The following is a 25,730-nucleotide window of genomic DNA, read 5'->3' on the forward strand; positions in this document are numbered from 1 at the left end:
GAACAGTCCTTGAAAGCGAGTCCATTGGTTGTGGGAACATATGGGACAAGTGAAGTTGAGTGAAGTTATCTCCTTTGGTTCAAGTGCTTGATCTCACCTCTTAACAACTTTTGCAGATAATGTTTATATCCTTCTAAATGTATGGCCCCTTGTTCATATAGGCTGCATGAACCTTGTACTTGTTGAATGAACGTATTTTCCAGCATTTACCTTCTGATTCCCTGTGACTGCTTCAACTTATCAGCCAGTCCCTGTCAGTTGGTCATATCTTACCTAAGGGGCGTGATTGCTTGCCTTACTGTTAGTAATTTAGATACCATTCATTATAATAATGAAGAAAGCCAATGGTGTGTTTTTTGTTGTTTCTCCCTGCCCTTTCTTAGAATGTCTATATTGAAATTTGATTCCTTTAAGAGCCAGCAGCCACTTGATATTTACTGTAAGTTGCTATTCTACACACACAAAACTAATATTTGAACACATAGCAGGCCACTTGACTGAGTTAAGAATGTCGTTGTTCTGGCCCTCCTTCTTTGCTGTACAGGCAGATTTTACATTAAATGTGACCTGCTGAAGTGACATGGAAATCATGCCTGAGGTTGTGTTTGCCACAACTTCACTACTGGCTTCAGTTTAAATACAGACCAGAATTGTTCCTGGAACATTCATGAACTGCATGTTTTGGAGGTATATCCAGTGCTGTGCGGTGGAAAATTGAAGCTGACTTCTCATTTTGCTTTGGATCCTGATAATTTTTGAGAACCATATTTTTACTTGAGCCATGAGACCAGATGTGAATTGAGTAGAAAGGGAGTAGCATTTTTTGGTCTAAAATATTGATTCATTCTCCTAAGCACCCTGTTTTCTTTTCTCCTTTCTGCTTCAAAATATAAAAGTATTTACAAGTAGCGAGGCAGCCTGTCTATTGTCTGCTTTTGTCATGATTGTGTGGTCATGAGGCTATCTTTCTAAAAGTTGTTGATTTTAGTGTATAATACATTGGTGCTAAATGCAGTACTAGCAACATAGGTGTAGAATTTTGTTAGATTTAATTCTGCTTGATCTCTGAAGATGACTTTTCTTGGTTTCCTTTTTGAACTGGTTGTTGATTTGGGTGGGCAGGAGCCAGTGGTTGCCCAAGTTGGTATTTGTCAAGGTGTTCAGTGTCTCGAATCCTCTACCCAGCTCTGCAAAAGAAAGTGATAGCTTAATGAAAACAATATTTTTATCATAGAAAATATTTTTATGTAAAAAATTACTGGTTGTGTTGAAAGTCTGAAACTGAAGCAGAAAATGCTGCAAACACAGTAGAGAAGACAAGTTTTTCACTGTAATACTGTGATGATAATAAACCGATTCCAGTTCCGATCCCAAACACACTGCAGATCAGTTGAACCAGTAGTTTACTTGCAATCTGGTGTACTGCAATGTGATGTCCTTTACATTTGAGGAACCAGCTATATGTTGGTTGATCACTTTTTGGTATTCAGTCTGCAGGAGAGGCTTTGTTGCCTGTCACTTTAATTTGCCATCCTAATCCCAGAATGATTAACTTTCTGTAGCTCAGGTCATACAAGTTAGTGACAATAAATCTGATTCTGATATTACAAACAAGATCATACTCAAGCCTGAGGAATAGCATTCTATTTTCATTGGTACCCTCTGGACTTGATAACGAAATCTCCAACTAGATAATTTGCTTTCCTGCCTTCCACTAGCACTCCTACAACAATAAAATGATGATCTCATGGCTCAATGTGAAGTGAGTCAATTTGATAGTGTATGAAGAGATTGCTGTGAAGGCTGGAGACTGGCCCATCAGCACTGAGATACAAGTTTTGGGGAGGATTCTGTCCAGCTAAACAGCTGGTGACTGCTGTTGAGCTTATTACCACACTGTTATCTCAACGGAGGAGAACAGTGCAGACAAGGGAAAGAGAGCAGCTTCTATTGCCTCCGATGAGAGAGACTGTAATATATGGGTGTTTGTCAACACGTGGACCAGCTCATGGTTCACCTGACACTGAATCATGTGAAGGCGAGGTCACTGTTTCGTTGCTGTGGGCTTTTGGCATAAACGGTTGTGACTTAGTCAGGTTCTCAGCAGAGCAGTATCCTCCAGCGATTGTTTGTTGTTCCAAATTCCAGCATCTGCAAGTCTCTTGTATCTTCATTATTGTGTTGGTTGCTTTTGATGTTATGATGACACTTATTTGGATCGATCCCTGAAATCTCTCAGTTCTTGAATTTATTTCCAAAGTGTAATTGAGTGTTTATTGACTAACATTTTGTTCGATTTTTTTTCTTTGAACATGTTTGATATCACTATTAAATTTTGTTCAAATTGTTCAACCATGTTAATTTAGTATTTTCAAACCTTTAATGTAATATTTAATTAGAGGATTTTGCATTAATTTATTTTTGATTTTTTTTTGTTTAATGTAGCAACAATATTTCCAGGGATGGGGGAATTGCAATTTGATGATTTAGTTTACAAGAGCAATTGTGTAATCTTTATTTGGGGGCCTAGAAGTTGACCAATTTGCACACTTTTGTTTGTGAAATTGTATATAAAACCTTTTTTCCTGCATGTTTGGTCTTGCTAGTGATCACCTTGTGTTAGTTAGCAGTCTTCATGAAATTCCTCCATTCGTGGCAGAAATTGCAACTTTTGAGGGAAAAGTGGGTCCCTAATTTTGAATTAACAATGAAAAGGACATCAGACAGAGATTGAAGATAAAATGTTAATTAAATAGTCTTCAATGCCAAATGATGTTCTTGTATGCACAATCTGTCTTTTCAGCAATCAGCATAATATTACGAAGTTCACAGGATCGTTGATAAGCTTGTATTGTCATGGTCCTTCATACAGCACCAGAGTTAATGGGAAGAGTTCACATGGGGTTGCCCAGAGCACCTTTTCTGGGAATATATCCTGTCTGTTATGTAGAGTTTTTTAATGTACTAACTTGGTGAGTTTAACTGAAGTTGGAACCTGTGAACACATGCAAGTCATATTCTGTGGATTGTGAATAGAAGCAAAGCGCAATAGAGATTTCTTAAAGTGCGGATGCTCTAGTTTTGTGTTGACCATGATTTGGTATTAGAAAAATACTGCATCCATTTTGCACATCAAAGAAATGGAAATCCAGTTTCTAGACTAATCACAATATTAGAAACTACGACTTTCACTTTCTAACTAGGTCACATTAATTATTAGTAATTAATAATTACATATTCTAGGTATACAGCCTGACAGGAGGAAACAATGAATGGGCAACTGGATCTCAGTGGAAAACTCATCATTAAAGCTCAGTTAGGTGATGATATTCGCAGGATTCCTATCCACAATGAGGATATCACCTATGATGAACTGGTTCTGATGATGCAGCGGGTGTTTCGTGGGAAACTTCAGAGTAATGACGAAGTCACGATCAAGTACAAAGATGAAGGTAAGTGCAAAGTCCTGTCAAAAAAACGGCATTTCAAGAGCACATTTGGTTAATGTCGGGCTATGCAGCGGGCTTACTTGGGGCTCTTTGGAGTTGCTGACAGCATAATGATCGGCCAGATTGTTGGGTTAGATTTCATATGCTAATGTGGAATTTAATTTAATGACATCCCTAGTTCAAGCATGAATGCTAGAACTCAGTATTGTAGAGGTGAAAGGGATTCCCCTGACAATATGACAGTTGGAGACTATGTGCATGGCATCCATGACTTGCCAATTTCTTGATTGGGATCCAGTTCATCAACTTGGAAATTCTATCCCTCTGTCACTAAGTATTCTGTGGTTATGGTGTGTGGAATGTACAAGATTAGCTGAAGGAATTCAGCAAAGTATTTCTTTTGGTTCTGTGATGGGTTGTAGGTATTTCTGTCAAGCCCAGTATTTTTGCCAGTCCTGAATTATACCTTTGAAGGTGGAGTGAGGCATTACATTCATCCATTGCAGTACCTCTGGTGATCATGCTTCCATGGTGCTGTTAACTTAGAAGTTCCAGATTTTTGGTGAAGAAGCTTCAACAGTAACTCCTAATACCGTGCTACCTAAAAGGACGGGGGAAGCAAGCAAGTAGGAGTGCTGTCCTGTTCAAATCACACACTATCCTATCTTGGAAGTATATTGTTTATTCTTCATTGTTCTGTCAAAATTCTGGAAACCTCTAATTACCTGTCTATAAACATATCACCTTCTTATGAACAAGTTGATGTGGGCAGTTGTATATTAAAAATTGTGTAATATGGCTTAGCAACTAATGTAATGAAAATTAATTTGTTCTTTGAAAAGTTTTCCATTGCATCACATGAAAATATGCTGCCATATAGGTAAAGCCAAACTATAGCACAACTGAGGCTTGGGGAAGTTGATTTCAATTCCTGCAGTTTAGGTCTTCCAGACCAAAATTTTAATAAGTTTGAACCTAGAATTGATTGATGCATAGTACTTAAAACAGTATATTTTTAGTTTATTTTAATCATTTTCTTCTAACCTCTTGGATGGTGCACCTTATTACCATTTTAGTGCTTGGAGGCTCTTTCTACTATATACCTGTATGCTACCCAAGCATTACTTTGTTCTGTCACGGGGATCTTTATGGGAAAAGTATTTCAAATCATCATCAGAAAGCATAAAAAAAAACCCTGAAATCAGAAATAAAGGCAAAAAATGCTGGAAGTATTCAGCAGAAAAGGCAGCATCTTTCAAGAGAGGAACAGTTAAGTTTTTTTTGGGTTGATGATTATTCATGAAGAACTTTCACTTTTAGAGATGCAGCCTGACCTGCTGGGTGTTCCCAGCATGTTTTGCCTTTATTCCAAATCTTCAGCATCTTGTTTTCAGATCATGCTTTGCTAATCTCAACCACAATGCACAATGCGATTAGAACCTTGATTTTAAAATAACTGATATATTTTTCAAATTACCTGGAATATGTTTTCCAAAGTTGTTATTTATTATGCTGCAAACTTCAGCAATTGCATAGAGTTGACTTAAAGTATTTTGTCTAAATTTAAAAATATTTTTTATTAATTCCTAGTTTCCTCATGATTGTTAATTTCGACACTTCAAATATGGTGGTAGAACTTGGAGGTTTGGAAATTATTGGTTCCAAAAACTAAACTCCAGAAATGTAATCTAGTCTTAATATTTTATTGCAGCAAGTGTTTGCTTTTTGTGGAGTGTAATCTTCAGGAAGAAATCTTAAGGTCCATTTGCTGCTTCAGGAACAAGATAAAACAACTCTTGCCTTTGCCAACTTTTGATCAATTTACTCATCTTTTAAGTTGTGTTCTGGAAGTTTGAAATGTTAATACACTTTTTTTTGTATGGGTACTTGCTAATCAGTTTCTGCCTCGTTTTTCTCTGCATATTATTGCACAAAATAGCAGCTTTATTCCTTCTTCAATCGTTCATGAATAGCTGTTTATTTTATGTGCTTTTTTTTTTGCAGATGGAGATCTTATAACCATATTTGATAGCTCAGATCTTTCCTTTGCTACCCAGTGTAGTAGAATACTCAAGCTTACCTTGTTTGGTGAGTACTCCTTGATAATATGTTGTAATTTAAAGTTATTAAAATATACTTAATATTCTCATGAAAACTAAAATATTTTCTTTGGAGACCCTTCAGATATTAGTCCCTGAATATAGCTCTAGGTATATTTTACAAAATAGCTGTATAAAAATGTTAGAATTGCAATATAATACTAGGACATATATCACAACAAGAATATACCTCTTCTCTAAATGAAAGAACTAATGGTGCAAATGCTGCTCATGATCTTCTTTGTAGAATAGCTACAGAACTTCATGCCTTCCTGTAAGTTGTGAAAGGTAAAGTTATAGGATACTAATATGTTGTATGGAGAATGCATACTGTATTTTTGCAGGTAGGTCATCTGCAGTCTCTCCTTGATTTGTAGAGAAAATGATAGCTGTTCGGTGATAGCCTGATAGCATTATTTCATATGCCAGAATGTCCATGGATATATGTTTTCTTTGATATGAAACCCTTTGGATTTTTGTTGTTCAATACCACTTAAATAAGTTTAATGCAAACTCCAAGAGCTTTTCTTATTCAGAAAAACTTCATAACAGCTTTTACTTCTTCTGTATCGAAATGTAGAATTGCTTTCTAAGTTTTCCTGTTTTGTTTTTTATTCAGTTTTATGTGTACATGACAATAAACTTAAATTGATTAAAACCATTGTCTTAGAGATTTTGGCCATGTCAGTCTTTTTGGATTTAAACTGTTCCAGGAAGTGGAAGGAATGTGTTGTGTTTTGAAGGATATTGAATGGGTATATCTGAATAAGTCTTGTTATCTCCATCTTGTTAAAGTGCCTGGGAACTGTATTGATTTTTTTCATTTGCATCTGCTTACTACGTTTTTCCTTTCCTTAACTTTTAAGCATTGATTTAGTTTTATTGCTGTCCCTTAGAATAATCCTGTGAAAATTAGGGATCACAGTGGAGCCACAGAAAAATGTGTAAGATCTTTAATAAGTAGTTTTTATCTGTATTCACTGTGGAGAAGGTAATTAAGGGAATTCGTGGAAAATAAAAGTGGTCTCTTTGAACATTTCTGTATTATAAACATGAGATGTAGGAGGTCTTAAAATAGATAATAGGCTGTTTTTTTTCTTGGAGCACTGGAGGCTGACCTTGTAGAGGTATAGGGAATAAAATCATGAAGGGCATAGATAACAGGAATGGTCACAGTCTATTTCCCAGGTGAGGAGAGTCTACAACCAGAAGGCATAGATTTAAAGTGAGAGGGGGAGTACTTGAAGGGTATCTGAGGAGCAACTTTTTCCATACACAGGTGGGTATGTGGAACAGGCTGCAGGGGAGGTAGTTGACATAGATGTAATCACAACATTTACAGTAAATGACATATAGACATGTACATGGAAAAGAAAGATGGGGCAAATGCAACTAAATGGAACCGGCTTGGGCAGGTTACTTTGTGAGCATGGATAGTGGGGCCATTGGGCCTGTTTCTCTGCTAATCCACAAAAAAAAACATGAGCAAAATTACTTGATAATCTGTTTTGCTAGAGCTAACAAAGGTTAAATGTTGACTTTGCCATAAGCAAAATTCCCTGCTTCTCTCCATAAAACAACCAGCAATTTATTGATTTTTTTTTGGGCTGAAAATTGTGCTTCAAACAATGTAGCATTTCTCAGAACTGAAATAGAGGTTACCTGAAGAATGTAATAAAGCTAACACAATGAACCCATGGGGCTTTCTAATTTAGTAATGATAGCTGTTATTATTATAACATTTGTGTACTCTATGCAATTAAATTTATAGGCAAGTGCCATCATAGAGTCATTGGAAACTACAAGACAGAAACTGTCCCTTTGGCTCATCTAGTCTGTGCCGAACCATTTAAATTGCATAGTCCCATTGACCTGCACCCGGACCATAGCCTTCCATACCCCTACCATACATGTGCCTATCCAAACTCCTCTTAAGTTGAAATTGAAACTGCATCCACCTTTGAGTGAAGTTTCCCCTCATGTTCCCCTTGAACAGTTCACCTTTCACCCTTAACTCATGACTTCTAATAGTCTCAACCAACCCCAGTGGAAAAAGCCTGCTTGCATTTGCCCTATCTATACCTGTCATAACTTTGTATACCTCTATTAAATCTCCTCTCAAGCTTCTACATTCTAGGGAATAAAGTTCCAGCTTATTCAATCTTCCCTTATAACTCAGGTCCTCCAGACCCGGCAACATCCTTGTAAATTTTCTCAGGACTCTTGAAATCTCATTGACATATTTCCTGTAGGTAGATGACCAAAACTGCACACGCTACTACAAATTAGGCTTCACCATGGTCTTATACAACTTCAGCATAACATCCCAAATCCTGTACTCAGTACTTTGATCTGTGAAGGCCAATGTACCAAAAGCTTTCGTTAGGATCCTATCTACCTCTGACACCACTTCCAATGAATTATGGACCTTGTTGGATTTCTGTTTATTTTCTGATCCTTCCTAGAGTTAGGAATGACGAACAATCAATTCCAAGATTTTAGTTTAGTTTAGACTACAAACAAACATAAAACTACTAAACAAACTAAATAATAGAGCCGATAAATGATGCTGAGAGGTGAATATGAAGGCAAAAGAATACAGAAGCTAAAGAGAAGATTGTGCTTCTGAAAAATCCATCACTTTTATAGGTAATATAAGAAATTCCTGAGATAGGAATAAACTAGCTAATAAGCTGTGTAGTTAAAACAATTGCATCCCTTGGGTAATGTGCCAGTGAGAAAGGTGATAAACTCAGTTGAACTGCTATACCGCTTTCTGCCAGTGAGTGGGGATAGACTACCACACACTGTGAAAAAGACATGAGTTTGTTAAAAAGTACAAATCTTATAAAAAGTATAGTTTTAAAAACTGGTTTCCCACAGCACCCTCTTTCCACCCCCCCCCCCGCCCCTTTGATTCTGTAAGGGACCCTGGCAGAATCACACCTGAAAATTTAGAGGCGGAAAAACGTATCTATGTTACAGAGTAATCAATTTTAAACAAATGCAAAACATGTAGATTATGATAATATCCTATGATTATATTTGTGCAACAAGTCTTCCCACAGCACTTGTCTTAATCTGGAGTCACTTTAGCTCGCTTGCAGTGGCTGGCATGTGTCCACTTACTTTTACCGCCGTACTTTAACTACTGCATTGGTAATTAACCGTACTTAGTAAGGACCTTCTCACTAAACTCCCAGGGGTTCCTTACGCAGTTTCTTGACCAGGACCCACTGAACAGGAATCAAGATTTGTCCTCCGTCTGATGGACCACTCCAAGCAGCAAAAACCTGTTGGGAAGCAGACTGAATAGCTTGTGTTATTTTTGCATAATAATCAACTAAACTATCTGACATAACGTGTACATTAGCCTCTCTGAGATCGACAGCTTCCGGTAGTGATGTACATTGCCCCGTCACCACTTCAAACGGACTCAGTTTTGTTTTCTTGTTTGGGGTTGCCCTGATGCTGCATAAAACCAAAGGAAGAGCTGTCAGCCATTATACGACTTCCTTGTGATACTTAGCCAGCCGTTGTTTAATGATGCCATTCATTCTTTCAACTTGTCCTGATGACTCTGGATGATGTGGGCAATGAAAAGACCATTCAGTGTTCATCAGTTGACATAATTCTTTACAAACAAATCCAGTGAAATGTGTTCATTGGCACTTCTGTAAAGTAATTTTTGCAACTTTGACAACGTCTCCATTACATCTGCAATTGTAGCCTGAACTTGTGCTGTCCATTCAGCATTTTCCTTCCCTTGTGAGGTGGGGAGTGAGCTTGCTGTTGACCTTGTGGTGATGTTGATTTCTTATACCAGCAAGGTCGAGTCTGATGTCCCCTTCTACCACATAATTTGCATATCCAAATTTTGCTTGTTCTTTTGGTTAGCAGGTGCTGACCCGTCTGTGCCGATCTTATTCAGACATAGGTATATTGCTCCACCTGTTTGGCAGCTAGTACCAGTTCACTGCTGGAAACAGCAGTTCCACTCCAATTTTCTTTTGTTAGCTTCACCATTTTGGCAACATCTGGTTTCACACCATCTAAATAAGTTGACTTGAGAGGGCCATATATAACATCTTCAATATTATCTTCATTTATTCCTGGAATTCATGAGTAACTGAGCCAAACTGTCCTATTGCAGACATCATATTCAGAAACATCCTCTGAAGGCTTTTGTTTCCAATCGACTACTTTCTTCCAATCAATCTAGTTTGGGGTTTGTCCCTCCAATCATGCTGTATTAATTGCTTCCCAACCAGCAGGTAAATCCTGTTTATCCTCTCCGGTACTATCTTTAACTTGCCGTGTCAACTAGTTTTTTTTTGCTGAACTATTAGCATGGTAGCTAAAATTTGAATGCTATCATATGGATGCAATTTGTATATATTCTTAATTTATTGAAGTTCAGCCAAGTCCTTAAGCTTCCTTTTTAAAGATGTGGAACTCCCCTGGACCATTTGTCATTTTTTTTTTCTGGATCTGGTAGTTGATGACAAACCTGTTTCGTTTCATACTCTCCATCATTAGTCTTGCATGTTTTCACTCTAGTTAGTACTGAGGCAAATCTCTACTCATTACTGCCATCATCACCTGAGCCACTAGAGGTCTCTGTTGAGTCAATATCATTTTGCAGTTCCCTGGAGTTCCAAAGGCGTCGCTGTTTCTTGGGACTAGTTACTGTTGGCTGCCTTTCAACATGATTGTCATCACCATTAATGCCGCCCACTGGGTTGTCTGCCTGTGCAAGGTGAATTTGTGTAATTTCACTTTGTAACTTTGAACAGAGCTCTTGACTAAGGACATAATTTTCATGTTGTCTTTTTACCCGTTCTGTTCAGTGTCTTTTTGGTGACTTGTTGTATTTTTCATATGGCACTTTTAGCATATTATGCCTTTTTTTTCTTTTTTTCCTTTTTCATCCAATTGATTTTCTAGATCAGTGCGTTTGCGTCTTAAAGTATTTGTCTGGATGTGCAACTCAATAAGCTTGCGCCTTCGCAGCTTTGTTTGCTAGAGTCCAAGCTGTTTTGTTTAGTTCTTGACCACATCTTTTTGATCTAGACTTAGTATCGATTGCACATTTCTTCCATATTTCTTTCCCAACAGTATTGATTATATGTATCAGTTTAGTATGCGCTTAAGATTTCTGTTAACTTCAGCTGGGAATTCAAGGGACCCACTGGTCCATTTCAAAGCTTTGGCCATTATATTAGTTTCGATCTTAAAGAGTGCTCTTCATTTTTAGACATCAAAAATCTGACAAAACTCACAACTCTGTTGTGACTATAATATCAGGTTTCAACCAAACAAACATCCGTTCAATATCTTAAAACTTGTCGGCCTCTTGTCTGACAACTTGTACAATAGTTTTATTGTGACTATAATATCAGACTCTGGGTTTCCGATAATTTATACTGGCTCAACGCAGATTGTACAACCACAAAAAATCCGCTACAAATAAAATAAATTATGTACTGAAGGTTTTTATTCTTGGACAATTAAGGAATGGAGGAATGTCCTACCTCCCAGCTACATGCTTAAAACTTCCTTTCTCAGTTCATTTTTTTTTACTTCAGCTAATCATCCTGTATTTGGGTGCCAAATTGTTGGATCTCTGTTTATTTTCTGATCCTTGGGGTTCTTCTGGAGTCAGGAATGACAAAGTCTTAATTCCAAGATTTCAGCTTCGAGTACAAACATACAAATACTAAGCAAACTAAATAAAGAGGGGTGAATATGAAGAAAAGCTGAAGAAAAGTTGGTACCTTTGAAAAATCCATCACCTTTATAGATAAGAAATTCCTTAGATAGGAATAAACTAGCTAATAGGCTACATAATTAAAACAATTATATCACATGGGTAATATGCTGCTATACTGCTTTCTGTCAGTGAGTAGGGATAGACCACCACATACTGTGAAAAGTACATGAATTTTTAAAAAAGTACAAATCTCAAAAAGTATTATTAAAAAAACAGTGGTTTCCAGCAACTTGTATCCCAGATCCCTTAGTTCTATTGCACTCCTCAGTACCCTACCATTCACCATGTAAGATCTACCCTGGATGGTCCTACCGAAATGCAACACCTCACACTTTATAAATTCAATCTGCCTTTTTTTGCCCATTTTTCCAGTCGGTCCAGATCTTGTTGCAAGCTTTGATAGTCGTCTTCGCTGACCACGACACCACAAATCTTAGTGTCATCCACAAATTTTCTGATCCAGTTAACCACATTATCATCCAGTTCATTGATATAAATGACAAACAACGGAGCCACCACCAATCCCTGCTGCACTCCACTAGTTACAGGTCTCCAGTCAGAGAATCAACTGTCTGCTGCCACTCTCTGGCTTCTCCAGCAAAGCCAATTATCTAATCCAATTTACTACCTCATGTTGAATGCCACCGACTTAACCTTCACGGGACCTTGTCAAAAGCCTTGCTAAAGGCCATGTAAACATCATCCACTACCTTGTCATCAACGCTCCTGGTAACATCCTTGAAAAGCTCTATAAAATTGGGTAGACACGACCTACTACACACAACATAAACAATGCTATTAGAGGCACTTTTTTGTTCAGTAACTTTCATCGATGTCACACCACACCACCCTGTAATAACTGAACAAAAAATTTGTTTCAACTGACCTTTATGAGCATACTTACTTACTGCTCATTACTCTGGTGGCGTTTAGGGTAGCACTGATGGTCCTCCATCTCTGGTGGTGTTCAGGGCTTCCTTCATCATGTCAGTAGCTTCCTCTCGGTTTCTACTATTGTCAGTCATGCAAGACATGGGTGGAGACTCAGGAATAGCATCGCGCTCAGATGTAGAAGGATTCTTCAGTGCTGGATCTGTGACAGTTTTCTTTTACCAGTTTGCTCTGATTTAAACCTCCGAACCTGGAGGACGGGTGGACCGCACAGTCTGCTCTCTATCCTTTGACCTGTTTGGCATGAGTGACACTACCAAGAGTCATTGCATAAAGCCCTGACTCCATCCAGCACTGCTGTCTCTGTCATTGAGGCATGCAAGACTCCAAACCACAACAAGATTGTGGTCCTCTTTATGAGAGTAATTTGGATAATAACTTTCTGCTCAGAAATGTTTATAATTCACCATCTGTTGACTACTATTTGATATAGTTTCAGCATGGATGACCTTCTCATATGGAGAACATGAATTTAAAATAATTTTCTTACTGATTTGTAATGTCTTGGAATAGAACATTGTGTTTTCTGCAGCAAATTTTCCAGTGAAATGAAAAGAAGTCTATGTTCTATGACTGATGAATGCCCTTGAGTATTTCCTTCCCATAATGTGAAAATATTGCAATCATCATTTCTGGGTTGGTTTAGAAATGTAAATAAGAAATGCATCATTGATTGGTTGCAGGCCCCCAAGCTTGAAATGATCCATGTTCTGCAACTTTTAGTACTGAGTTGACCAGAAAACAAATTACTTCCATATATCCATACACATATCCAGAGTAGCTCTGTAAACTTTGGTGTTGAAACTGCCAAGTAATAGGTTAAATACTTTTTATGCGTGCTTTTGCAAAGGTAAAGAAGTTTAAATTTAAATAAAAATAAAACCAGTTTGCCTTCAAGCCTGGAGCTTCTCGAATCTTTTGAATACATTTGATCGTGAGCAGTTTCAAACTCTTGGGAGTACGCATCTTGCACAACTTTTCATGGCTTGGAGCACATTCCACACAATCAGGAAAGTTCAGCAACACCTCTACTTTCTGAGGAGGCTGTAAAGAGCTGGTCTATGTACATCTATACTCATGACGTTCTATGGATGTGCAGTAGAGAACATCCTAACACGCATCACTGAATGATACAGAAACTGCACTTCTGTGCTCAGGAAGGCTCTACAACAGGTAGTCAAAAATGCCCAATGCATCACCGGCACCAGCCTACCCGCCATCAAGAACATGTATAGATAAGGGTGCCAGAAGAGGGCCAGTAACATCATAAAGGATCCCACCCACCCTGCTGATGGACTGTTTGTCCCACTCCTGTCAGGGAGGAGGCTACATAGCTTCCGTGCCAAGACCACCAGGCTCAAAAACAGTTACTTTCCCCCAGCACTAAGGTTGATCAACATCTCCCACTAACTCACCCCTCCATACTCCACCACTACTTTATCATTTCCTGTCAGAATCTTCTAATGTCCAGATGCTCCTGTGCCAGCATCATTTTTGGACATAAAATCCATGTATGTCAGCTATTTTATGTATTTATATTTATTGTGTTTTGTTTATTATTGTGTTCTTTATCTTATTGTGTTTTTTTTTGTGCTGCATCGAATCCAGAGCAACAATTATTGCCTTTTCCTTTACACTTGGTGTACTGGAAATGACATTAAACAATCTTAATGAATTGCAGATGCCACACCTGCAGTTGTTCAGAGCTCCACCAGGTGGCACTTGTGTTGCTTTTAGTGGATCAATGATACTCAAGTACAGAGTAAATCGTGTTTTTTGGTGAAAGAAAGCACTCTAGCTCGGAACAAAATTTATCCAAAGACAATTCATGGGTTAAGGATAAAAATCATATACATAGAATTAAAAACTAATGTCTGTGCAACTTGATATTCATCACTCTAAGCAGCATTTAAGAATATAACTTTAATATAGTGATTTGTGTTGCTTTCAGTTGAACCATGCTTTCATGTTGTAAGCATTAGAATTTGATATAAAACTGAAGCAGTAACATTAGGCAGAGGTAGAGAAAAGCATACAACCAAGATAGATGTGCTGCAGAAGGAAATTCTGGTCAGTCGAAGTAAGTTAAATCTTATCTGCTGAGACAAAAATCGAGATAACTTGTTTATAATTTCAGTCATTTTTTAATGCTATATAATTTGGCAGAAAGTATAAAACTCCTAATTCATTCAATTGGTCATGTGATGTGGGTGATCTCATCAGACTAGAAAGGGGGAAAGCGATTTCCAAAGTAAGGTGCAGCATCTTGCAGTTTATGATGTTTGTTCATTATTTTTCTGAAGATTTCACCTCTAGTGTTTTTGACGATGCCTGCTGAAAGCATACACTCTCATAAACATCAAGTGACTGGATATCTGGGCCTTAGTGGTGGATAGGTACAACAGTGTGCCTTTGAACTGATAATATATGTTTAATTTGGATAGATAGAGAGGGATGTTAGAGGAGGATGAAAGGAAGTTGAAATTGGTTGATGAAAAGTAAGTTAAAAAAATTTTAAGTCTTGGAAGTGAAGACTTGCACCTGTTTTCATGAAAAACTTGCACATAAAAAGTTTTCTGCACGTGTTTTGAGGTATTTTGAAGCACTTGCAACAAAATCCTGCTATTGGGAAATTAGTAGAGCATTTTCTGTTGTGGGTCACTCCTTTTCCTTTTGTCATTAGTATGCATGGTGCATGCTTTTGACTCATTGGTAGAAAGTGCAACAAAACATATCAAAGAGTGAGCACCGATCGATCAAACAATGAGCAAATGACACAGCAAGTGAGAACTGAGTGTACTTAAAATGGAATCCAAACAGACACTGACTTTTATTATCACTGATGCCCCCATTTTGATTTATTTGTGTTGTGCTTTTGTAGGGGGATGATATTGATGAAGGTTAAGTATCCGTGACCCTCAGTGGACAATGCAGATGGTTTCAATAGCCTGATTGTACCGCGCCTGCCAAATAGTCTACTTATAAAATTGGTCCCCTGACAGACATAATATAATTCATTCTCCCCCTGCTCTCCCTCTTGCATTGAAAGAAAATTCACAGAGGTCCTGCCCTCGTCTCATGGTCTCCCTTCTCGTGCAATAATCTTAGGTAACACTATTGCAAAATGTTCGTCAATGTTTTGTGAGGATAGGAGTATCTAAAGCAATGAATGATCCATGGGATTTGAGGTAACCTCTCAGGCAGAGTTAATGTGTGGGGTTCCATCAGAAGCCGCATTCAGGGTAGAGGGGCAGTAGGATTTTGGGCTGAGGCCCAGGATACCAAGTTAGAGGGGATGTGGAATTCCAGGGCATTATGCCCTGCCAGTTATGCTGCATAGCACATACTATCAACTAATTTATATTTTTGAATACTTTGTAGAAAGTTAATAAGATAATGCATTGAATTGTGATCACATTAATCATGTATATTATTGATGATTTTGTCCTTTGTTCAATATAGTTGTCATTAATGCTTAGAATATGTTTGCAAAATTCTAGTTTCTTTCTCATTGCTTCATCGTAACAATTTGATGAGTGCGTCAATTAATACTTGTAATTAGATAATCCACATTTTTGTTTCATTTGTGTATTTTCTCATATTTATTTTCATTATGTTTATTTTCATCATTTTTGTTTGTGTTGTTGGTCTGATCTGTATCATTTTTGTAATCTAGTTATTCGTTGATTGATAAAGACTTAGCACAGCAACATTCATGGCAGTAAGTGAATGCATAGTTTGCTAAATAAGCACATTTCAAATTTATGATCTTGATAGTATTAGATTTGAGGATAAGCTCTTGCAATTTTTTTTATTGCATCCTGGGACTGCGAATGATAAAGTTACAAAATTAGAAATTTATGACATTAGAATTGAAAGTTGTTCGATTTTTCATTACTACTTCATTATATCCAACAATGTAATATGTTATCTAGTTTTAAATGCTTGTGTTTTGCTTCAAGTCAGATAATTTCTCTCAGGTGCAGCTATTTTCAAGTCTGTTGAATAAGTGCCTTTGAAAAATCTACTTTTGCTGTCTCTAGCAAGTTAACTAATAAATTTCGATTGGGATTATTGAAAAATATTGTATTTGCTTATAGAACTGACATCAACTCAGTGAATTTCTCCATATAAATTTCTTTTATTGGTCAGAGAATTGGGTACTGCTGATTTCAACTGGGCTTTTTTCATTTAAAAATGCATTCTGTAATTGAAAATTTGCGAAAGTGTACTTCATTCATTGCTATGTATAAAATTGGGAACATTACTATTAGTGCACTTAACATGGAGCTTTGTTGAAGGGAATCCATGGCACATCAGCTACATCATCAATATAAGGTAGTATAGTGCAATTAAAGAGATATTGAAAATTACAGAGACTTGAGACTGGAGATCGCTGGAATTTGAAGCAAAAAGCCATCTGTTGGAGGAAGTCAGTGGGTCTGGCAGCATTTGTGGAGGGAATTGGACAGTGAATGTTTTGAGGAGAGACCCTTCACCTTGACTTGAATCTGGTCATCTGACCATTGAATTCTCCCAAAAGTTTGTTCTTGGCTTTTAAGAGTTTATAATGTACATGGTATTGTGAAGAAAATTATTGTACCCAGAAAACCAAAGCAATGAGAAATGTGCAGAGGTTTTACTTGAGAAGGTGAAGTAAATACATCATCAAGCTTAAAAACATCACGTGATTTGAACAGCAACTTTGAATCCCTGTTTAAATTTTAGAATTTGTTAGGCTTGAAGATCTGTGTATTTCACTGTTTTCCTTTCTAGTGGTCTTATTTGAATCCCTCTTAAGATGTGCATTGAGTATTATAAGTATTGCATGTCTTCCAGGTCTGCTGCACTGTTTGCATTAATAATGGAACAGATAGTATTTGACCTACCCGTTGCTAAATTGGTTTATTATTGTCAGGAAAAGTGAAAAACTTGATCTGTATGAATGGGATGTAAGACAATTCATTGAGGCATGGGGCGGGGGGGGGTGCGGTCCACCTTCCATCTCCTTTCCTAGCGTTATGTAATGTGTAATGTTAGACATAATGTCCTTAGCAGAGTTACCTTGCTCTGTTACTTACTTGCCCTAACTGAAGTGTTCATGGCCACCCCTGTTTCATTTTGCCAATTCAGGTAGAACTTTTCTTTCCCATTTTGATGTCCCTTTTTAACAATCCTTTCATTTTCTTGGTGTTGAAACCATTTTAAACCTGCTACATTTTGCTTTTGATTATTCTTTTGAATTCCTTGATTTGCATTTCAACCAAACACAAATACGTTGAAGTTTCGCACCGTTGTTTTACATTGGTCTAATATATTTGCACTCTTCACAGTTCCTCTACTTCTCCATCAAACATGCCAGGAACATTCTGAAAAGATTCCTGATGTACATAAGAATTGTCCTCTTTAAATGTGACAGGCTTATTTGATATGTATAACCTATCCAGTCCTTGTCATTACAAATGTCATCATATTGTAACACTAATACTTAAGATCTGACCCATATTTATGTTGAACTTTAATTGTTCCCGTTACTCATGATGTTTTCTTCTCGTTGCTGTTTATAGACTGTTAGAATTCTTAGAAATCCTTACCTTACAAGCTGAGATAATATTGTCCTAGTTAGTTTAGTTTAGCTTAAATTCTTCCATTACTATAGTTATTGCCTTGGCAATTACTTTATTTCATCCTCCAGTTCTGGATCAAGGTAAAATCTTGGTGTACATCCAAGAGATGGTTTGTCTCATGTACGAACTACTTTTATTCAATGGGTTTGTATCTGCCTGTTTTTTTTTTAAGTCCTCTCTTTATTGAAATGAATTGAGTTGAATTGACTTTATTACTTACATCCTTCATATACATGAGGAGTAAAAACCTTTACGTTACGTCTCCACCTAAATGTGCAATGTGCAATTCATAGTAATTTATAATAAATAGTATGTACAACAGGACAGTCAATATAACATAGAAATACAATTGTGTCAGCATGAATTAATCATTCTGATGGCCTGGTGGAAGAAGCTGTCCCCGAGCCTTGGGTCCTGGCTTTTATGCTGTGGTGCTGTTTCCCAGGTGGTAGTAGTTGGTACAGTTAGTGGTTTGGGTGACTCAGGTCCCTGATGATCCTTCGGGCCCTTTTTACACCCCTGTCTTTGTAAGTGTCCTAAATAATGGGAAGTTCACAATTACAGACGTGCTGGGCTGTACGCACCACTCTGCAGAGTCCTGCAATTGAGGGAAGTACAGTTCCCATACCAGGCAGTGATGCAGCCAGTCAGGGTGCTCCCAGTTGTGCCCCTGCAGAAAGTCCTTAGGATTTGGGTGCCCATATCAAACTTTAACCGTCTGAGGTGAAAGAGGTGCTGTTGTGCCTTTTTCACCACACAGCTGGTGTGTGCAGACGGTATGCTTCCAATATTGTATTTTCTCTATTCTACCCAATATTCTTCATATATATAGACTGTAACTCATTCCTTTCCTTCAAGTATATCCCCTAAATTAGACCTAATCCACTATGTATCACGCTACTAATGTCTGATCTGTTCATGTCAATATTAATAATGAGGTTTTGCACTAGACTGTGAATAATGTGGGAACATCTCACCTTGTATCACACGTCCCTTTAGATGATGTATATTTAAACAACAGTATCTACTCATTTAGTGGAATAAAGTAGAATCTTTGGTTCTGTGTAGTAATAAAATTATAATTATATTAATAACTGAAAAAACAGAAGCTGCCTTTTACCTAAAGGTAAAGATTTTGCAAGTTAACGTGGTTTCACAGGCTGTATATATTTTCGGACATACTCTGTGAAGTGGTTCTTGGTTCTGTTGACTGTTGTATCACATATTATACTAATTGTCTGTTCACATACATAACCTTTACAACAGGTGTAGTGTAATAATTTTTTTTACCAAAATATACTTTACTCAAAAATAAAATTATGTACAATAAAGCATTCAATGTCTGTCAATTCTTTACAGATGTTTCCATTATGGTGTATACATTTCCACACTTTTAGCCACCCACGTGGCACTCTGTTGTTTCACCTTTCCACACCATTGTTGAGGGATATGCTTCCCGCCACCTGACCCCTCCCACTCCCGCGGGAGAAGAAACCTAAACGGTGGTCCTTCCCCACCGGGCCCTTGCGGTGGCTGCAAGTTTCAGTGCGTCCCTCAGCACGTACTCCTGCAGCCGAGAATGTGCCAGTCGGCAGCATTCTCCCACGGACATCTCCATGTGCTGGTAGATCATCAAGTTTCGGGCCGACCAAAGAGCGTCTTTCACCGAGTTGATGATCTGCCAGCAGCACCGGATGTTGGTCTCCGTGTGCGTCCCTGGGAACAGCCCGTAGATCAGAGAGTCCTCTGTTACGCAGCTGCTGGGGATGAAACGTGACACTAGCCCGTCCATCCTCCTCCACACTCTCTCTGCGAACTCGCAGTGTGCAAAGAGATGGATCACAGACTCCTCCTCACTGCAGTCCTCCCATGGGCAGCGGGGTGTGGAGACGACGTTCCGGGCACACAGGAGGAATCTGACTGGGAGGGCCCCTATCACCACCAGCCAGGTGAGGTCTTGGTGCCTGTTGGTGAGGTCTGGCGATGACGCATTTTGCCAGATGAACTGGATGGTCTGCTCAGGGAACCACCCCACTGTGTCCATCACGTGCTTCTCCTGCAGTGCCTGCAGGACATTTCGTGCCGACCACTGCCTGATGGCCCTGTGGCCAAAGGCGTTGTCCTGGAAGAACTTTTTTAAGAAGGACAGGTATGGCAGCAACAACCAGCTGACTGGGGCGTTGCGCAGGAGTGGAGCCAGACCCATCCTTCGTAGCCAGGGCGACAGGTAGAACCTGGGCACATAGTGGTACTTGGTGCCCACATATCTGGGTTCTATACACAACCTGATGCAGCCACACACAAAGCTGGCCATCAGGGTGAGGGTGACATTGGGGACGTTCTTGCACCCATTGGCCAGGGACTTGTGCATGACGATCCGCCTGAATGCTCCATCTTGGATCCCCAGACAAATCTGAAGACAGCTCGGGTGATTTCCGAGCTGTAGGAGCGGGGGACGGGCCAGACCTGCGCCAAGTACAGCAGCCCTGAGAACACCTCACAGCTAATGACCAGGTTCTTGCCTGTTATCAACAGGGTGCGCCCTCCCCACAATCCCAGTTTCTGTTTCACCTTGGCAGTCCACTCCTGCCAGTTCTTGTTGCATGCCTGGGCCCCTCTGAACCAGATCCCCAACACCTTCAGGTGATCAGACCTGATGGTGAAGGGGACACTGGATTGGTCAGGCCTGTTGCCAAAGAGCACGGCTTCGTTCTTTGTGCGGTTGACCCTGGCCACCGACGCTAGCTCAAACTGTTCGCAGATGCTAATTAGCCTGTGAACTGACCTTGGATCAGAGCAGAAGATGGTGACATCGTCCAAGTACAGGGAGGTTTTCACTTGGATCCCTCCACTGCCTTGCAGCGTCACCCCTCTTATGCCCTCGTCCCTCCTGATGGCATCGGCAAAGGGCTGTATGCAGCACACAGACAAGACGGGAGAGAGGGCAGCCCTGCCTGACTCCAGACCTGATGGGGAAGCTGTCTGTTTCCCACCCGTTGAGCTGGACTGCACTACAGATGTCTGTGTAGAGCAGTCTAATCCAATTCCGGATTCCCTTCCCAAATCCCATTTTGGAGAGTACGTCCGTCATGTATGTGTGCGATATCTTGTCGAAGGCTTTCTCCTGGTCCAATCTGACCAGGCAGGCGTACACCCCCCGTCCTGCACGTAGGCGATGGTGTCCCTCAGCAGCGCGAGGCTGTCCGAGATCTTTTTGCCCGGTACAGCATAGGTTTGGTCCGGGTGGATCACCTGTCCCAGAGCAGACTTGACCCAGTTGGCAATAGCTTTGGACAGGATCTTGTAGTCCACATTCAGGAGAGAGATGGGCCTCCAATTCCTAATGTCCTCCCTTTCCCCCTTCTGCTTGTAGATGAGGGTGATGATGCCCTTCCTCATGGACTCTGACATGCTGCCGGCCAGAAGCATAGCGTTGTACACTTCCAGCAGGTCAGGGCCCATCCAGTTCCACAGAGCCGGTAAGCTGTCGCTTCCGGGAGTCTTACTCGACTCAGAGGAACATATGGAGCCTGTCAGCTCGTCCAGGGTCAGTGGCTGGTCCAGACTCTCCTGCTTGCTGTCATCTAAGACCTGCGTAATAGAGAGGGAAGCTGTGGATTCTGTAGCCTTTTCATCGTACAGACTGGCATAGAAGGACCTGCAGATCCTCAGTATGTCTGTCTGTGAGGACATGGCTGAGCCGTCCTCTTCCTTAAGGTTGTGGATCACAGAGCTCCCCCTGTGCACCTTTTGGAAGAAGAAGCGTGAGCACGTCTCGTCCTGCTCCACGGTTTGGACCCTTGATCGGAAGATGATCTTGGAGGATTCGACGGCGAGGTGCTGGGCTTGCCGGCCCCTCACCTCTCGCAATTCCTCCCTGACATCCACCCCCTTCGACTGCAGAAGGAGAAATTGCTGCAACGCTGTCTGGAGTTTACGCAGTTCCCTCTGCTCCTGCCTTGCTTTCTGGATACCCTTGCGGATGAAGAACCTCTTGATATTCTCCTTGGTGGCTTCCCAGCAATGAACAGGGGAATCAAAGAAGGCTTTCAAGGTTCTCCAACCTGTGTACTCCCTCTCTAGTTCCTCGATGTTCTCTGGGGTCAGCAGCTTTACGTTCAGCTTCCTCGTCCCCCTGCCTCCCTTCTGGTTCTCCCTTAAGTGACAGGTGACTCGCAGAAAGCAGTGGTCAGAGAAGAACACCGGCGTGACGTCGATGGATCTGACCGTGCGGGACTCTGAGAGGAACAGGAAGTCAATCCAGGTGTAGTGTAATAATGCATAGTTTCAGAAACTCTGGCTGATTTCATATTTTTAACCTAGGGCCATTAGAGCCAGTTATGGACTCCACTGTTGCCCCATTAGACTTGGTGCAGGCAAATATTTGAACATGTATTTTTATTGAGCTCCATGACCTCTATATTCTTTGTGTAATTTTGCTAAACCTTGGGATTGGGACTCTTCTGTAAATTCCATCAGAGCAATAGTTTGAAAACTTGGATTATGAGTAGTTTGAGTCCTATCTCAATTTCATTAATTCTGTGCAGTTAGCTTCTCTTTAATTACAAATTGTACCTTTAAAAAAATTCTTTCCATTTTGAGTTAATTTAAAAACATAATCATTTGCAAATAACCATTCCTGTGTCAGCCTCCCAAGCTTTCATTAATGGATATTCAAATAGTACCATCTGTTGGCTGTAACAAGGTAGCACTTTCAGCACTGGTGATATTTGTCTCAGAAAATGCAAATCTAGCCTGCCTGTTGTGTACACATTGTGCCTCAGATTAGCTGAATTTGTGCTTGCTTTCTGCTTGATTTTCCTAAATGGGATCTAGTTTGGTGAATATTTGTAAATGCAATTTTAGTTTGCCAAGGAAAACAGAATGGTGTGTAATTGGAATGATGTTCAACAATAATGAGTTTAAGTTAGGATATGGTAGGGAAGAGGTGAGGGGAGTGGTGGGAACAGAAACATGAAAACATTGAAGATAAATTAATGGAAAGTATGTGAACCAGGTGGAATACATCTTGCTAGCTAGAATCAGCTCTTCATTTGCTGAAACTCCAGTGTTTCCTCACTCCTACAGACAAACTGCTGAATTTGTAGAGCCCAATGTTAGGGCTCTTGTTGAGATTATTTAATTTTAGTCGATTTTAGAAGTCCCAGAATGCTCGAGATATTTAAACATTTATATAGATGGATTACAGCTTTTGACTGAAGGCAAAGCTCTGCTTATCAGCTTTATCTTCCATTAAAGACAACCAAGTGTATTCTAGTAGGGCAGCAGTTCTGCATCAGCTCCTGCTGATGCCTTATAGTCTATTTCGAGCACCTGAAGTGCCATCAAAGACAGCTCTCATTTGGATCAAGATAATGCTGATACATGGTGCCTCATGCTAGGAAAATTCTTTTTATTTCTGCTGAGTGATATTTTTTCAGTTAGTCATGGGTGTTTGAGGGGGGATCTTATTGAAACGTATAAAATTGTAAAGGGATTGGACAAGCTAGATGCAGGAAGATTGTTCCCGATGTTGGGGAAGTCCAGAACGAGGGGTCACAGTTTGAGGATAAAGGGGAAGCCTTTTAGGACCGAGATGAGGAAAAATTTCTTCACACAGAGAGTGGTGAATCTGTGGAATTCTCTGCCACAGGAAAACAGTTGAGGCTAGTTCATTGGCTATATTTAAGAGGGAGTTAGATATGGCCCTTGTGGCTAAAGGGATCAGGAGGTATGGAGGGAAGGCAGGTACAGGGTTCTGAGTTGGATGATCAGCCATGATCATACTGAATGGCAGTGCAGGCTCGAAGGGCCGAATGGCCTACTCCTGCACCTATTTTCTATGTTTCTTTAAATTTCGGAATGGACATAGTTTTGTCAGCATGTAAGAATTGAATGAAGTCCATCTGATGCTTATTAAAGTATCACTGATTTGAAGTGGGCTACAAGCTGTGTGATTGACGACAAATTAGCCAGTGGTAATATTCTTAGCCAACTGGTTGTGGGTGGCACAGAACAACCTGTACATTCACACGTTATGATCATTGAAATCATTTTAAAACTATGACACTAATACTTAAGATAATACAGGTCGACATTCACTAATCTGACTACCTGTAATCTGGTTCCTTCGATAATCCGCACTGATTTCAAATTTTCTGTGCCACTGTAATTTCAAATTTTCCGGGCCACCGTACCAATCTGCTGCGCATTGTTTTGGTTGCACTAGATCTGTTCACGTGTTAGCGTGTTCTTGTAAGCACAGACAGGCGATTCCTGCTTGTTTTCCTGCATTTATTAATATCATCTGCGTGAGGCGCGGCCGCCCGGCACCTGCCCGTCTCACCTGCCAGCGGCGGGGGTGCTGGCATGCGCTGGGTTGGTCCGCCTGCCGGGAGTCGCGCATTGCCCTCTGACGTCGCCCAGCCGGCGCACTGTTCTCTTCTGCCTATGAAATCAGATCAGACGTGGCGACCCGTTGAATTTAAGCATATTACTAAGTGGAGGAAAAGAAACTAACGAGGATTCCCTCAGTAACTGCGAGTGCAATGTAGTCTTTGGGGTAACTGCAAGTCTGTGTCTTTGCTATTGCTTAGCTCACGCTTGAGTGCTGGTAGCGGGTGCGTTTTATTTTTTGCCGGTGGGGAGGGGGATTGTTGCTCGCTGCTGCTTACGCACAGGAGGGAGGGAGAACTTAGGGGTTCTAACATTTAATTGTTGTTCATTCTTTGGGGCACCTCTCTATTTTTGTAGATGGTTGTGAAGAAAAAGCATTTCAGGATGTATATTAACAATTACAGCACGGAAACAGGCCATCTCGGCCCTTCTAGTCCATGCCGTATACATTTCTCTGACATTAAGTGAACCTTTGAATCCTTTGATGTTTTAAAGGTATGATGAGGCGGTTAGCTATTGCTTAATGTGATCCTTCCGTAATTCTGCATTTTCACTAATCCGGCACTCCTCAGGTCCCAATGGTGCCGGATTATAGGAAGTCGACCTGTATATTGAAAGAAACACTATTTTAAAATATGTTTTGAGACCGATTTTACCATTAAAATCTAATATACTTTTGATGGTTCGATGTAGATCAAAGTTCTGGGCAAATAATTTATTTTCCATAAAAATTACATTTGTGGCTTAAATCTGATTTTCCTTTTTCTGTATTTGAGTAATGGACCTACTTCATTGTGCGAGGCTTTATTGTAAATCTGTGCAGAATAAGTACGCCTAATTTTCTGTTGGGTGTCTTCCAAAACTTTGTTTAACATTTTTCTTTCTTTAAAATGATTCACTGTATGTACTGTCTCTTTTTTGTTTATATTACAACTGAGAAACATTCTACCCCTGTCTTAACTTCTGAGAGTACTGTTACGTTGATTAAATTTTCCAGCCAAATCTACTGTATAAGATTGATTTAGTAAAACAGCAGAACCTTTTGATAAATGATGAAACTGTCAACCCTTTTTATAAATTTCTCTCATTCTTCTCAATTTCATTGGACGAGTCTTTGCCTGTTCAAATTCTCTTAAGTCGTCAACCCTTCATTCCAGAAATCAACTAAGTGAACTTATGCATTTCAAACGCAAACACGAGGAAATCTGCAGATGCTGGAAATTCAGGCAACACACATCAAAGTTGCTGGTGAAGGCAGTGGGCCAGGCAGCATCTATAGGAAGAGGTACAGTTGACGTTTCGGGCCGAGACCCTTCGTCAGGACTAACTGAAAGAAGATCTAGTAAGAGATTTGAGAGGGGGAGGGGGAGATCCAAAATGATAGGAGAAGACAGGAGGGGGAGGGATGGAGCCAAGAGCTGGACAGGTGATTGGC

General features: G+C 39.9%; 1 protein-coding gene across 1 annotated transcript in view; it reads left to right on the forward strand.

Annotated features, from left to right (window-relative positions):
- tfg (trafficking from ER to golgi regulator) overlaps positions 1–25,730 on the forward strand; it is a 99,488-nt gene that overhangs the window by 18,366 nt on the left and 55,392 nt on the right. Inside the window, exons 2-3 of the mRNA XM_063050548.1 lie at positions 3,244–3,452; positions 5,454–5,537. Coding sequence (XP_062906618.1) covers positions 3,269–3,452; positions 5,454–5,537 — 268 coding nt within the window. The 5' untranslated portion in view covers positions 3,244–3,268. The remainder of the gene's footprint in view (positions 1–3,243; positions 3,453–5,453; positions 5,538–25,730) is intronic.

This window comes from Mobula hypostoma, chromosome 6 (assembly GCF_963921235.1).
Source record: "Mobula hypostoma chromosome 6, sMobHyp1.1, whole genome shotgun sequence".
NCBI classification, from domain to species: domain Eukaryota; kingdom Metazoa; phylum Chordata; class Chondrichthyes; order Myliobatiformes; family Myliobatidae; genus Mobula; species Mobula hypostoma.